Raw genomic sequence first — 17,005 nt, forward strand, 5'->3', positions numbered from 1 at the left:
ATTAAATGTCACATTAGCATCAGTTTATATTAGAGGCTCCCCACAGGCAGCTCATATACTGATCAATTGTGCAATGATAATTTCAGCTGCACCATAATCACCCATCCATCACATCTGAGGTGGGCGACGATGACTGACTCATATCCCATTCTTAGTGAGTTACCACACATCATAGCATATGTAATGTATACCAACAGTGTGTGTTGCTGCATGTGTGTTGCTGCATGTGTGCTGCGTGTATCTCTTCGTGCTGGCTGAGCTAAGCTACAGGGCGTTACCACCATCCCTTAGCCTGAGTGGAAGTGCCAGAGGAGACTGGGAGTAGTGATGGATGCTGCTTTCTCTCAGGATGAGGCCAGGGACACACACACACACACACGCGCGCACACACTAACACGGTGCCACAGAGCGGAGGAGGAGGGAGATCAGCTCTGTTTCAGTGTTAGCTCTCTGGGCCAAAATGAGCCACTGTCTGTATTGTCGACTCATTTTAAATTGAACCAACAGGGGCTGTGAGCTGTGGGAGCGCTGCACCCATGAACTCCACAAATCGACCTTCATTTTGATTAAGCAGCGAGGGCGGTGGAAGCCTGCAAGTGGGCAGCTCCCAGTGGGTAACAAGAGACGACTGTGGTCATACTGGGCAGCTCTTAGGGGATGACACCAGAAGACCGTGGTGCTTAACTGGATATACTGCTCTGCATGTAGTCTCTTTTTCAACTCTTAATTCCAAAAAAATTATCTGGTCTACCAACTAGACCAAATTAGTTTAGTTAGAAATTGTTATTTTCACTGCGTGTTGTTGTTTGAACATCCTTGCAGACCCTACAATTATTTCCACACTAGATTAGTCGATGCTTAATTCATATCGCCAGTGTTTAAAGGTTAAAGTTCACCCACATTTTCCCAAAAGGAGCAATTAGTTTTACACCAGACCAGAGCTGAAGCACACAATGTAAAATGGATAAAAAGAGGATGTGTCTCCTACCTTACTGTAAGCAAGTGGAGTCACATGCAGGAAATGATGTTTGCGAAGGCACTCAATTTCATTTTTTTCATTCAGTTTCAGGTTTGCTAGCATTAGCTTACATGCCAGTTGTAATAGACCAATTAAGGCTGTAGGTATGACATTAAGCAGGAGTGCATTTTGTAATGTGCCTTTACTTAGATCAAAGAAGATGTCATTTCTCATTTCATGTTATTTGTCATTTCTTCCTTCAAATGTTTAGTGGTCTTGCTTTTAAACTGCCCTAAATAACTTTTTTTATTGGATTATTGTTTTCTCCTCTGTGAAAGGAGCGTACCAGCATCTGTTTGCACATTGTTTTGGTTTTCAAGCCAACAAATGCAGGGCTTATCCATCATGTGTCCAGCCACAGGAGGCACTTTTTGTATAAAGCTCTTATAAACTCACTGGCTGCCTCTCACCAAACTGACAAAGTAAGCTAGTGAAGAATGTCACGTATCCAGCAGAGGCCAGATATTTTCCTCAGGAGTCCAAAAGGAAAGTGAATATTTGACTGGCGTTTGTTGGGTAAATAGAAACACAGTTAAGAAACACGATCACATGTTGTGTTTCCAGCATGTGCTGCTGCTCCTATTGGCCAAAAATATCATTAAAGCAGCTGCTAGGGGGAATAACTGGCATTTTTAAACATATTTTGGTGTGTGAATGCTTAATAGGTACAAAAGGTTTTAGAATTGGTCCAGTAGATTGCCTCAGCTTCAACTGCCAAAGTAGTCTGAGGCTGAGAACAATGTGGAAAGGATCCAGATATAGACAGTTTAGTTCGAGTCAAACCCCCTTTTTTTTTTACTGCTAGAAACAGCTGCCATTACTCTCGCCAAATCCACCAGACTCCATCTGCAGAAACCATAATATTTTCACCATCAAAAACACGCTTCATGTACAATGGTCAGGAACAAGATAAAAGTGAACCAACACCTTCACAGTTTCTGTTTCTTGGTGGAAACTAAACCTTAATTCGCTGTGTAATTTGTGAAAAATACTCTGGCTCTACGTGCTGTATTTCCAACGCTTCACTGATGTCTGACCTCCCTCTCGCAACTTTCCCAGTGTTTTCACATCAGAATTGGTGGTGAGTTGGTGATCATTGGAAACTGGAATGTTGAACCATGATAGCTCTGTCAGCTTTTAATTAAGTGTTCTCAGCAATGATAATTATTTCTGTAAATGGAGTCTGGTGGATTTGGCATGGGTGACATTGTGGCTGTTTCTGATTAAATTAATGATTTGACTCTAATGTCAAACTCTAAGAATAACAATCTGAGCCTATCCATGGTTGAAAAAAAAAGGCAATCTACTGCACGAATTCCATAACTTCTTGTATCTATACATTGACCCATTGGTTTAAGGATAACGGAGTTCCCCTTTAGGTTTACGGTAATTATCCTGTCCATTCTACTTTACACACAAGTACACAAGGGGTCAAAGGGCAGTCAGTAGTGCCCCGGGTGCTCACTTTGTGAAGCCATGCCGCCGTCACAACGTGCTACAGAAACAGTGTCAGTGTCTCTCCCGGTCTTGGCGTCTCCTGCCCTTTCAAAGATACTGTAATAAGAATACACTCGTTTCAATCCTAAAATGATTTTCTGCTGTTTAACTATTTTTTTTTCTTTCCTCTTCAACCTGACTGTTGACTGCTGATTAATCAATGGCATCCTTCTCTGAAATGGCTCTGTAAACAAGCAGTACGCTCCTGCTCTGTCTGTAGGCATTGTTGGATCTGACAACTTTCTCTTGCTCGCATAAATTATTGATCTCTGACACTCTCCGTTTGCAGAATACTAAGGATCTCGTGCTATTTATAGCCAGCATTCGGTAAAGCAGCTGACTGTGTTTGTCCGTGTTGATGATGATTCTTCACATCGGGCTGCGGTCAAGTTTCAGGGTCATGCTCGCATTCTGTTGACCCAGGTGGTCTCATAGTCCGTGGGCTAGAGGTGAGGCCATGTTTCAGTTTGTTGCTGGCAGAGGGCTGTTTGGCAGCTGGTCGTGGCTCAGTCAGACCTAATTTCTGCAGCTCTCTTACACACAATGGAAGTCAGTGACTCGTCCTCGGATCAAATGTCTTCCCAGCAATATGATTCAGGATTTCCGAGCGCTATTTATTGTGTAACTCTGTTGTAGCACACCAGCCTGGATCCTTCTGCCTTAACACAAGACAGTGAGAGGGTAAATGTATTTTAAGCAGGCAGTGGAAAATGATTTCCATGCTATGAAGTAAGATCGCTGGAAAGTGATTTACTGTATAACACTGGTGTGAGCTAATTCAAGATTGATTCCTGTGTGAAACCAAAGTATCAATTGGTTTCTTTGAAATTGCAATCGATTTTTGTAAATGCTGGTGTTTGTCTGATGACCCTCTTACTGTGGAGGGGACGGCTTAGCCTCTCACAACTACCCTGGTACTTAAATATGCTGCTTAACATCAGTTTGCTAGAGATGGATTGTTTCATAACTGATCATCTCGAACTTTAATTTCTCAGATATCTGTGATGTTAAGGCACATTAGCTGTGATAACTTTCCAGAAAATGTGAATGGAAAGTGTGGTGTTACATTTATTTTAAGGCTGACAAATTATTTGGAACACTAAGACGTCGGTTTCACAAGATGAAGAGGTGTAATGCCACTTCTGTCTGTGTAATTGGAAAGGGCAAGACATCAAGATAATTTTGGTCTCGATTGAAAACTTAAAGAGCGACATGACTCTCTCTCACAATCCTTTTTTCAATTTATAGAATTTGAAAAAAAAACCAACAAAAAATCAAAACTGTTGCAGTGACTTGTATATCGATCACTTAACTAATATTAACATATATTATAACCTTTCAGGCACTGCTAGTACTTTTCATTCTTCGCACATGCAGCTACATTCAGGAATATCTCCGTCTTGCACCTTTTTACACATGCCACGGCAGTGCTGGAATAGATGGAGCAAGAAGCGGTCTAGCAGATGGCATTAATGTGGCACTTATTACGGATGCCATCCACTAGCGGAAGGAGAGGCAAATTGGGGCAAGGCCAAATGTACGATATGTGTCTGTGGGTCAAAAACGATAGACAAGGAGCCTTTTTTTTTCTCCAGTGCCAAAGGTCTTGCAGTGTACTTAACATTCAAAAAGTTTGTGAGACAGGTAATCATTTCTCATATTCAAAGAGGCTTATGATTGGTTTGTCTGCTCATCAGGTACAACCCTTTGCTGGGTTGTCCATGCAATGTTACTGCTTTCATTTTACAACATGAAAGCAGTAACACTGCCTGAAATTCACTTGATCTTGAGGTGGGAAATATGTCCCTTATTGATGACTGCTCCCATCCACACATGCTCCCATGCTAGAAAAGTTGACAGCTTATGTGAAAAGGGCTTTGATGAATTTTATAATATGCTGTTTGTTTGTTTTTTCAATAATATGTGTAGGATAAGAAAATATCATATGTTGGCACCGATGAATAGTAGGACCAAGAATAACAGCTTGGCGAAGAGCTTATTTATGTGCTGATTAAAGTTTATGCCATCAGAATTTTGTAATCACATCAAAATTCTACAAGTAGTGTCTTTACAGACAGAATTAGTCTATCTGAATGCTGTATTTCTTGCCAGACCCAAATATTGGTATTGCAGTTTTAAGTGTCAAGCCATTTTGATCATAACTCACATAATAAATAGTGTCTAAACAAGCTGTGACGGTTGATATCATCTGCCTTAATGATGACCTTTCAATGGTGCATTTACTGAGCTGTAGTTAATGAACGTTAAATCTGTGAGTTGGCAGAGCTCTACCATAAAGTCTCTAAATATGGTAAATATGGTCTCTGCAAGCCTTTATCACTGAGGAAAAACTTTGATGTGTAAAAAAATCTTTAGTTTTTCTTGGCTTCTCCTTATCATCACTAGGGGTAATATGTCTATTTGTAGTATTCCCTCCGTACTGCTCATCCTTACTTTTTATTTTCTCTTGTCACATTTGCACAAGCAATTATCACGCATCATTACTTACATTCAACTCGCGATGTTCACACTTTGCCTTGGCACTGCCCCATTCTCTCTCTAATATTTTCCTCTTTGTGTGCTCGAGGCCTACACCCTTTGTTCTCAACATTTCACTCCAGTTATCTCCATCTTTTCCACTGAATCACCCTCTTAATCCTCCTCCCTTTCAAACCACACCTTTTTCTCACAGCCTGTCTGCGAGCCACGTGATGAGCTTTAACCCCAGCCTCTGTCTCTCCCCCTCACATACACAAATAAAAAAAAGAACAGCCAAATGAACAATCATTAGACAAACACATACAAGCACACCTCAAACACAAAAAAGAGAGCTCTGAGATAAACCTGCTCTATATAAATACACATATGTATATGCAATGACAGGGAAACATTCACACATACATAAACATACATGCAGATCTCATGAAGCCAGCGTGTGAACAGATGATCTGCTTGGCTGTCAGGGCAAACAGGCTGAGTTCGGAACATTGGCAGCCATATCCATGCCACTACTACTGCTAAGTGTGTGTGTGTGTGTGTGTGTGTGTGTGTGTGTGTGTGTGTGTGTGTGTGTGTGTGTGTGTGTGTGTGTGTGTGTGTGTGTGTGTGTGTGTGTGCATGCGTGCATGTGTGTGTGTGTGTGTGCACACACGTGCATGTGTGAGATCCTCACATGCAGAGTGAGGACGGTGTCTTTCACACTCTCTGTGTGCAGGATGTGGTGACTCAATGTGAAATCACATGTGCGCGTGTATGTAATCAAATGTGATCCAGCTTCACAGAACTTGTGAGGACTGGCTTGTGACAGTCTACTGATCTTGACATTTTAGGACATTTTGAACAATCATAACAGCCAAAAGAGCTCATGTTAGGATTGTGCGTCCATCTAAAGTAACATAATTGCAAGTGTGCAAAGTATCAGTTAAATGACTTTGGTTTAGAATCTTAGAATCATTTTTTCTTTTAAAAAGATACACTACCATAAATCTTTTCAGTATTCAAACACTCAAAAGGAAGGATTTAAAGGTGACTGTAAAATGTTGTTGAGGGTGAACAGCAGCAGAGACTTCAGCTTGTTAGGTTGGATTCCAATGACGCCCAACAATACTAGATATTCTTTGTCTTGTTGTTTGTTGTTGACATAAAAATAACAGAGATGAATTTAAGATACAGATATTTTACTTTACTATATTCAGCAGATATTTGACTTTTAACATAAGCACTTTTCATGAACTTTTGTTTTTATTTTTATGGCATATGTGTGACTTGTATGTCCTTACCTCAACTCCTCCTGCACGGTGTCCCACCCTGCCTTGAGGTGTGGCTACTTTTAGTGCAAATGTTAGGGTCAGCTGAACCTCTTCAACCTCACTGACCTGCCGGAGGGTCAGTCATGACATTACAATCTGTCTCTGAGGAAATCAGGTTGGCTAAGTCAGTGATCTCCGAAGTCCCTTCTTAAAACATACTTTGTGTATGTTTTTTGAGTTTTTTTTTTTTTTATTCTATTGTGAAGTACTTTTGATTTTAAAAGTGCTGTATAAATAAAGATGATCATATTATGACAAGCTCAGGCTGTGCAGCCAAACATTGCTCAAGCCAACAGATTTTTCATAATTCGAAGATCCCAACATTTCAAAACGGAACAAATTGTCACCGAGCGCAGTGTCTTCTGTTTAAGAGAACATCATATATCCTCATTGAATATTTGGTTAGAGCTGATATAGGACATGTTTGGTGCTGTCAGATGATGCGGAATAAGATGACATTTCAAAGCTTGAAGTTACTTTAGTCTAAACTCAAGGGGAATATTAGGCCTAAGGTTCTTGAGGTTTAAGATTTGGTATGTAAATGTGATTAGGTTAAACATGTCGATATTAAATAGTATAGTGGTCATAAGTTGTCTGTGTCCATTTTTGCAGCTATCTGTGTTGCGAGGAACAGATTGACATTTGTTGCCATCCCGAAGCACGTTGCAAAGCAAGTCATTGGAAATGTTTGTTTGATCTATTTTAAAGTTCATGGGAATTAATGTAAATCAATGTATGTCAGTACAGAGTCAGTCAGATTATGTATCCTAACAGATCAATGGATGAGTGCCTTTTTTACTGTTCAATACGGTTCAAGGCAGCATCTTTGTTTTCCAGGGAGCCTTTTGTTCGGAGCATAGGGAATTCAGCAATGCTCCCATACAAACTGTTAGATGAGACCAACTGAAGACACATCAGGCTTATTAAAGACTATTGGCCACAAGAATGTCAATGATGCTGTTTTTGACATCATGGATCTGTTTCCCCTATACTTTACAAGATAAAAACTCTACTTAGGCCTAATTTTGAATAATCAGACAAATTTTCCATTACATATTAATGTAGTACATCTACTACATCATTGCAAGTCTTTCTTGGTAAATTATCTACTGGACTAGAAGCAGTACATTTCATGTGTTCAGTTTAACATTGCCTGAATGATTGGCCTAAATAATGACTGGGGCTGGAACAGAAAAAGCCATCCTCTTCCCTCAAGTGAGATGTCTTAGATGAAGCCTATTTTCTGGTTTAGGTGGGGGGAACATTTCCCAATGGAATATGACACATTTCTAGAAAATGTATTCAAATAGTCCTTAACCAAAGCATTCCAGTCTTTACAATTCAGATGTTAACCTATCACTTCTATTTGGGATGAAATAATGAAGCTATGAATATGAAGTTGTGAAGTCTAGTGAACATTTGCAGAGCTGTGTTCATCAGATCAGTTTAAACATTCCCTTGATCAAAAGGTCAAAACAAGGTTCTTTCAAATGGTGCCTGGGCTCACGCTTAGATGTGCTTAGTGAAACGCTCAGAAATCCTGACGGAACTCAGAGCAGCTCTTTTGCACAGGCCGCTAACAGATGGTGGGTTAGCCTCCTAGACTCCTCCCTGTGGAAATCCACAGGAAACCTCAGGGCAGGCTCACACCAGAGGTATAGTGCATGCTGTTGAGCTTGGGAATGCCTCGGGATCCCCCAAGAGGTTCTTCAGCTGGCCTGGGAATCGACATCTAAGCTACTCATCTTGTCAAAAGTGGATAAGTAGTAGGAAATGGTGAAGATGAGAAGAATTCACGTCTAACATCTATCGTGAAAATGCACTTGATCGTGATTATGATCGTCTGGCAGACGCATTTCAAATTGTCCATGTAGCACTGAGTCATAAGCTTGCTTCCTGAAGCCATAATATATAACTGTTAATACATGACGAGGTGTCAGGATATGCAAAAATAGAGCGCTAAGATGTACAGCAGTCCTGACACATTAACAGCAAAGACTGAACTGGACTGAATTAATATTTGCAACATTTTTACCAAGACAGAGATAATTTAACCAAAAGTCTACTTCCAGTGCTGAGACTTGTCTTTAGCTTGTGTTTGCTCTGGAAAAGCATTATGGCCGCTCTGAGAAATGTCTCCTATTTTATCAACAAAATGAAAGTTTTTGCACATTCATAAGCCATAAATAATCCATAAAGTCACATGATCATATTGTTTCATATCTCCAATGTTTAATTTGTATTTGTTGTTAACTTTCAGCCTTTAGTATATAGTGTGAGGCAGTATGATTGAAATCAATATAAAAGTATTTGTTTAAAAAGCATATATGTTTACTGGGATTCAGCAAATGTATTTAGAATTCCTATGTTGAATAAGGAAAGTAATATTTGATTCAATCAAATGTGTCTCTCTAATAGTGTACATCAAACGCAGCCTCCAGGTGTATCTTTCTTTTTTGTTACATTTTGCTTGCAAGAATTACTAGTATTGAATTACTTCTTAGCCCTAAGTCTCAAATCACCCAATAATTCTAGCCTCCCCTGGCAGAAACACAATATTCTTTCATTAATACATTTCAGTTTCTTCTGCTTAACCATTCTTTCAAACTGTGTTAAGCTGCCATCATTTCAGCTCACCACTTCCTGTCCCTCAAAAGTCTTTAAGAAGCTATGAATGAAATGACAAAATATATTGTTTTTCCATGCCTCCTGCAACCCTAACCCAGCAGGACAACACATCATTGTCCATGCGGTCCAAGACTGTTACTGAACACTGTTAATTTGTATTTTTTTTTTGTTTTGTTTTGTTTTTGGTTTTTTTTATGATGTGACAGCACTGTGACTAAGGTTGGAAAATTACAACTTAATCAAGGTTACAGGACCTTGGTTTTCTTTTTCCCCCTCCCTAGAAACGTCCCCTCACTACCTCCTTTGCTCCTACCACAATTACCTCTGCCAAGGCTATTTTTTATTGATTACCCAGGGAATAACGCATGGATCTTGATGATGGTATCTCTGACTGAGGATCCCAGATATTGAATCAGGCTTGACTGAAGTTAAAGGGCATCTTGGGTTTTTGCGGAGGTATGCGCCCTACTGTGTGCTGATCCACATACTAGTTAACACGAGGTGTTTTGGGGCACCTGTTCAAACGGCTGATGTTGTTTTTCTTGGAAGATTGTCTCGAAAAACAATCTGTGTCCTGCACTGTACATCCAGTCGCTGCTGCTTTGCACTGAAACATTGCTAACCTTATTTTCTGTAGAGCACAAGTGGAGTGGGGGTGCAGCTCAGCTGTCTTTAAATCATATTAATAAAAGTCCACTGTTGTATCTGTTTGACACCCTTGTAAAACGCTTAAGACAACTGTGAGGGCCAACTCTCAAATTAGTAACTACATTCTTTTTGTTTCCAGTCAGAAGTCCTCAGAAGCAAATAGAGAGCATAAAAACTGTTTTGTATTCAACCTGCTGAGGGCTGACAGTGTTAAAGGATCGTGGGTGGAGGAGCGGGTGGAGAGAGAGGGGCTTATAAGTGCTAAGGCAGTGTAATGGTCTGTTGTTGTCATTTGAGATGGCACATGTGTCTCTCCGGCATAAAGTATATTCCTGAGCCCTGTTGTTCCTAATCATAATAATAACAGCGAATCATTTGCATTGTTTCTTTGCAGCTCTCACTGTCTCAGCTGGCAGCTACTTCACGCTACCCGACCATCAGCCACTCCAGCTCGGCGTTACCATGGCAACAGTCGTTTCCTTCTCTGCTCCATCCTTCCCCGTTGGCATCGGCCCACCAGCTGTCACATGTCGTAAGATTTCCACCCCCGTACGCTCACACACACACACACAGCATTGTACTCACGCACGTACATGTGCTGAGCAAAAATACATGAACATTAAGCAAAAGAGTCATAGATGCCTTTACACACAAAGTGCATATTCAGACACAGCAATGCACAACATGGCAAGCCTTTATTCATCCCTAAGGAAATGCAGACAGACACTCAGTAGAGTTCAAAGACACACTCACCTTTACAGCACTCTGCCCCTAGCCTCATACCCATGGAGACACACACACGCCAAACCTCTAAAGTGAACTCCAGCCCCGCGCACTCTTTGTTTTTGGAGCTATGCTGGAGCTGCTGGAGGTGTCGGCGCTACTCCTTTTCATCTTCATAATCAAACGAAACATTATTCTTTGACTTGACTTTTCAAATCTTTCTACAAAGGCCACTTCAGTTTTTCTTAAGGTATCCAGTATCCCGCATCACCTGGTGTTTTGCCCCCTCGCAAAATAGGTTTAATCTGCTTTGTCCAGGACCACTTTTAATAACGATTTAGCCTTTTATCACACTTATCTGCCTTTTTTCTCTATCAACTCCAGTTCACTCAAGGCATTAGTATTCAAAGGCAGATCTTGATGAAATACAGCAGTTGTTTTAAAAGTATTTCAAAACTTGAGACATCTTGTGCTGAGCTCACACCAGCGCTAGTCAACAGACAGACACACAAGGTAAAAACAATGCATCCCCTGCTCTCATAGCTGGTGATAATTTAGTAAACTATGCTATGAACTACCAAATCACACTATAGCACTCCAAGGAGTCCAAACCCAATGTAAGCAGTCTTTAATAACTAGTGTTGCAAGCCAGCTCCAACATATTGAAAGTATGTAGATTCCAGTGAAGTGGCGTACAGTTAATAATGAGAAAAGACCTGACTGGCAGTATTTGCTAACAAGCTTTTTGCATCTGAATAAAATCCCATCATTGCAGCCAGGGGATAGCAGGAACGAGGAAGTCAGCGACACTGTGCTGATTCAGAGCTAATAGCACTGAATAATTTCCTGAAATGACACGAGGATAACCTGTTACCCTCGGGTGTAGGTGTTTGCTGCCGGGAAACAGCAGGCAGAGTCATTTTTTGCCTTTGAAAGCCTCCTAGTCTTTGCTAATTTAGTCCGTGTTCACCCACAAAGATTGCATATATTTGGAAATCAGCCCACAGCAGAGTAGAAACGGTGCTAACATCTCACAGAATGGAGGAGAAAGCATCGTGCTTTAATCCTGGGATTATCCCTGAATCTTTTTCTGCTCATCAAAGTCATTCTGCACCTTCTTATATGATATGTACTATGAAGTGATGGAGAAAAATCGTCACTTCACGACGACATTTCGAGCTGTACAGGGAATTGTGAACTGACTAGTGCACACGCTAAAGTGTCGGCTCTGTAGACTTTCTCTCTGTCAGTCCATTGCTTCTCTTCTCGACATTCAGGCAAAGTAGCTTTTCTGGAGTGAAGTTAGTGCTATAGTCAAACCTTAGTATGTAACAAATGGCTCTGGGAAATAGATAACATTCAACATGTCAGTCACGTGGATAGTGGTCTAAATACTCGCTGTCATCACGTCAAGTCAGCGAGGGCACTGAGCTGTGACAGGTATAATGTGCAGTAAAAGACAGGACTTAAGACGTTTATCGTTGCTGTGGACATGACAAATGCAGGTATCTTAACCTTGTAATCCATCGCTGAGTGCGTTCCCCAAATGTTCCCAGGCCAGGTGGGATTCATAATCCGTCCATTGTGTTCTGTGTCTGCCCCAGGCGCTCCTCCCAGTTTGACAAGTTGTGCTTGAGATACGTTCATAGAAAGCATCTCTATCAGATGCTCAAACAACTTCCTGATGTCTGCCTGTGTCCTTGAGGGTGAGTCCAGACACCCTGCAATGAAAACTCATTTTGGTTGCAGTCTAATTCTTTTGGTCACTTTGCTCATATTCTAACTAGACAGCAGTGGCATTAATAGGTTTCTCCCATATTTCAAGCTGGAAATCCATATAGCTTAAGACATGAATCATATTGCAGGAATAATCCAGGAAGTGTGGCTCAGGCTTACTGGAGATAACAATATAATCAGGCACAATATTGCTAAAAAAAGGCACAATTCAATTTGGTTCTGACAGACTGACTAGGTCGTGCTGTGGAACTGTCAGAACAACTTATCTGTTTCATTTGTATCTGCAGCTGGTGGTCAAAAGTTTAAAACATCCTGTATTTTAGTATTTTTTTTTTTAATTCAAGCAATCGGCTCTCGTTATACTCTGAAAAATGACACTAGTGCAATTCAAAATTTAGTGTTTTTTAAATTTTTATTAGTAGGATTAACCCATATCTTAAAACATACTTATACTATTTAGCTCAGCACCATAACATAAACGTGCCCCCCCCGCGACTATCCTTGAGTGGGCCCCTATTAAAAACATGGTTTATTTTTAAGGGTTGTCATGGTGGTGGTGGGGGGTGCGGTCTGCAACATGTGTCTTAGAGGCTGTTTACACCTGGTATTATCACCTTATTTATTATCTTTGTGATCAGATGACAAGTGGACGGCTCTAAGTATGTCTATTCATACAGGCATTAAAATGCGTCTCGACAGACCACTTGGATCTCACTTCCCTGCTGATAAGCAAATGCAACACGCACATCATGTCCATATTGGTGGGATAGAATTGTAATTGGTAAATTTACCAACCAGTGCTTGTTAGATAACACACATTTAATCACATTTTTTGTATGTGGGAAACTGCGACCGCTGCTCCACATGAACATGCACATCGTTAGTGCGCGCGGCCGGTAATGATGCCAGGAGCTGTCTGTGACACTGTCCATGGTCCTGCGTTTGACTCCTCCTCATTACTCATTGTCGCAGAGTGCAGGATTTCATAATCAAAGGTACTGTAAAAAGCCCACTCAGATTGTTACACAACTGTACTATGAGGACAAAACAAGCTTTCCCCTTACAGCTAAATTATTTTGATTTCAAATCACTTAATCAAACACATCAAACATTGTCAATTGTGAATACATGTTCACAGGACAACATGTTTTCTTACAGGCTTGCAGGCGAGTATACGTGCTTTCATCTTTTGGCGTATCGAAGATCAAAATCCCATACCACCGTCTTCAAGTCCAGACTGCGTGTGTGTTTATTTTCAATACTCAGTATGGCCGGCCCCGACATATGTCTTAATTAGTTTAAGTTTTGAGAAGGATCTTTCAGTGCTTGCGACAGCTACAGGTAGAGTGAGAAATAGTTTAATAGCCGTGGCTACATCAGACACACTTGGTAGTATGGAGTGATGCTATATGAATCAAGTGTGTGCCAAATCTTGAACTGAGCCAAGCTCGATTTCTTTTATGGTGGATGCGAATGCGATTCTAAATGAAAGAAAATCCACAGACAAGTCATCTTTGTATTGGTCTGCTAAAGCACTTGCTGATGTATACAGTTCACCATCGGATTTGAACAAAGGTTCGTTTCTCCGTGCCACCTCTTGCATGCCCTGAAACCTGTGTGTTACCTGTGCAATGGCCCCTTGTGTGGGCTATTTGACAGCAAAAATTTGGGTTGTTTTAGAGTTAGTAGTAGAATTAGATAGTTGAATAATTAAACTTGAACCTCTCCACCGGGGGGATTTATTCTAAATCAGTATAACGCATTAATGATTTAGCTGATATTGTTGGAGAATGAGTATGAAAAGGTTATTTTAAGGGGTCACAGGCTGAGGGTTGGGAACCACTGGTTTAGACAACCAGCGGCTTAGACAATGTGACAAAACTGCCGGCTGGTTTTAGGACCCATATCTCCCGGACAGACATTGCAGAACTTGTGGTGACTGAGGCTGACTGTTCAGTCAAATCAGGGAGAGACTGCAGCTGACGGCCAATACGTTCTGCGCATGTGATGGAGGAAATAACTCTCCACACCACCAGATAGTAGAAGTCTGTATCTGTTAATCAAAAAGCTGAACTGGAAACTCAGAAGTGCAGCTGTACAAATTGTTTTAACTTTGACAACTTTCAACTTGCTAATATAGCCACTTCTAATCAAGAATTTGTCAGAATTTGTTGGAATTGGCACTGGCAAGAGGCAGGGGTGAAATACGTGGTGAAACTGTGCTAAATGGGTGAAATAATTGACAGTGACAGGCTTAATGGGCTTTCTCTTTCTTCTTCCGTTTCTCCTCTTTTGCACTGATTTGGCAAACTGAACAACCAGTCAGGGTGATGTCGCTTCCCGATTTGCTCCGCTGCTGATTTCACGTGCTCGGTCACCCAGAAAGCTGCTGACTAGTGTTAACTGTGCTCAACACGCTGCAACAACTAGCGCACTACGCTCACCAGTGGTGCTGACATTGGCCAATAGACGATTGTTGGTCTGGTCAGTACACCCTGAAGAAAGGCCCATTTTTCAAACCACTTTGAGTACCTGGACCTGAATTATTTATGCATTTTTCTTCTTTTGGTCAGTAGTCTTCCTCTCTTTTTTGTCAGCCTGGTTTATCTTGGCCCTTAAAGTGAACCTGTACAGTAATGCTAAACACTAACACATCAACAAGCAGCAAAAGTAGAGAAGAGCCCTGAAACACACTTACTCAGTAACTTCAGTTGCAAAAGGGGGATAATATTTACCTAAGATTTGCCAACATCAGTTACCTTAATCTACTGGCCATACCAGACTGAGTTAAGGCTGTAGCAACAAAATCCTGTAGTTAGCTGAAGTGACAATGGATGTGTTTCAATCCTTATGATTAAAACTTTTCAACAGTGACAGAAAGATTGCAGTGTTTCTTCTTTACTAGTTACATCAGCTCGCTTCAGCAGCACCGTCCTGATACTCCTTGTATATATATATCATTTCCTCTATACTAAGGTGACAGTTGCTTGATTGCGCTTGCTTGTTTTATACTCTGCGGCCGATACTGTACAATGCCCCGAGAAACCCTGTCGACATTAGAGTCGTTGATAAGTGTGATGCATTATATTTCCAGTCCATTTGCCGTTATTAGTTATCTGTTATGGTACTGTACGACGGTTTCTCTGACATTCTCGTTGCATATATTGAGTCATTATACCAGCTTGCAGAATTTATTGTTTGGACCTCTATTTGTCCTTGTCCATATCCTGCAAAACACCTGCTGATAAGAAGCACTTACTCACATGTCATCATACATCGTATGCTTGATGGCAGCAGGTTCACGTGCTGTATAAATCCATTACTTTTAGCCGTTGGAACATGTGAAGGCTTCTCCACCGCGCCTTGGCACTGTCTAAGGTTATTATATCGCAGGCTGTTTGATCAGAGGAGAAACATGGATGTGTATGTTGCTGCATAACTCCGGTTAATGTTATTACTGGCATGTTTAATGTAAAGCCCCATAATGCACAGCCATGCATGTCCTCTGGTAGGGCAACTGAACCATGTGCATGTATCAAACTCCAGAATAAAACACACTTGACTGGAAAATGACACTATTAGCATGCTTTTGCTAATTATCTGCGCTAATACCCCTCCAGCTGCGTGTCTGTCAATGACAATGAAGAGAGGATTAATGTTTGCCAAAAAGAAATTCTTAAATGTTGAATTGAACCGCAGGCATTACAGTGTATTTTTCTTTTCCTAAATAGCTGTTATTGTGAAGTAAGAAGACTTAAAAATGGATGAGAAGAACTGATGCTGTTAAACACAAGAATGTCAGTAACTGCACTGCAGATTAAATGCAAGAGTGCTTCAAAGTCAAAATATAAACAATAAGTTGTTGGCATTTAGTAAAAAGTTAGGATGGCACTTTGTTCAATTAAAAGTTACCACAGTTGTGCTCATTCTCACGACATGAAGGGACATTAACGCACCACAAAAATAAAGCATTTTCTCACAAGAAAAAGTAAACACTTAATGGGTCCTTGACGGTTTCCTGGAAAGATTTATGTTATTTTGTACTAATTTGGGGAAAACAGGAATGTCCTTGAAAGCTCCTTTCAGACCCGGGCAAATATTCATTTGTTTTGAACTCATTATTGGAACCTTTATTCTCAAGGTATTTTGAACTGTGTACTTGCCCGAAGAGAATTCCAGATCTTTGCGTGTTCCACTGACCACCTGCGTTGTTTACACAAACTATCAACCTGAATTTATTCACTGAAACTTTTCCTATTAGTACTGAATACTTCCGTCAAGGAAACTCTTCGTAAAATCTTTTAATTTCCAAAGATAAAGCTGTCAGTATTTTCCTTAATGTCAGCAGATCTCATGACCAAAACCAACAATTAATTGAATCCTGATCACAAGTACTGTGTGTCTGAAACCTTTTCCTCTTTGCCATAAAGCTTCACTAAAACGTTTTAAGAACCATGAGAGACACATCAGGTGACAATTTCCTCCATTACATTCATTGACCATGGGCTCTGTAGTTCGACATTCACCTACTCATGCACCAAATGTGAATAAATCCATAAAATAGCTGTTTTTTTTAAATAACTGAGCCTTTTTTTTTTTTTTTTCCAGAAATTGAAAGAGGTATGTCTGACCCACTTTCAAAGATTTGCATTTTCACTTAAGAATAAGGCCACAGGCAGAGCAGGGAAATGGAAAAGTACTGACAGTTGGACAAACACATTTTTCAGTTTTAGTATTGGTCTTTTCATGTGATTTGCTAACAAACAATGCAGAATGAAGTTGGTAGTTCAACACTAACACTAACATACAATGAGCTCCTACTGTATGTGAAAGTCTGGTTTGTATGTTAGGTAGAAATCAAGTGAGAAGCAGATCACCTAAATTGCTGCTGCGATGAATCGAGTGTCAGACAAGTACTTGCATGCCTTATATTTGTTGTTCCTAA

The 17,005-nt window shown here is 40.6% G+C and overlaps 1 protein-coding gene across 4 annotated transcripts in view; it reads left to right on the forward strand.

Annotated features, from left to right (window-relative positions):
- nphp4 (nephronophthisis 4) overlaps nt 1–17,005 on the forward strand; it is a 166,763-nt gene that overhangs the window by 95,103 nt on the left and 54,655 nt on the right. For all 4 annotated transcript variants that reach the window (XR_005075959.1, XM_037103458.1, XM_037103459.1 and 1 more), the window contains one exon: nt 9,995–10,132. Coding sequence is in view for 3 of the 4 variants with exons in the window: in XM_037103458.1 (XP_036959353.1) it covers nt 9,995–10,132 (138 nt within the window). In the remaining variant the exon portion in view is untranslated. The remainder of the gene's footprint in view (nt 1–9,994; nt 10,133–17,005) is intronic.

This window comes from Acanthopagrus latus, chromosome 7 (assembly GCF_904848185.1).
Source record: "Acanthopagrus latus isolate v.2019 chromosome 7, fAcaLat1.1, whole genome shotgun sequence".
NCBI lineage: Eukaryota > Metazoa > Chordata > Actinopteri > Spariformes > Sparidae > Acanthopagrus > Acanthopagrus latus.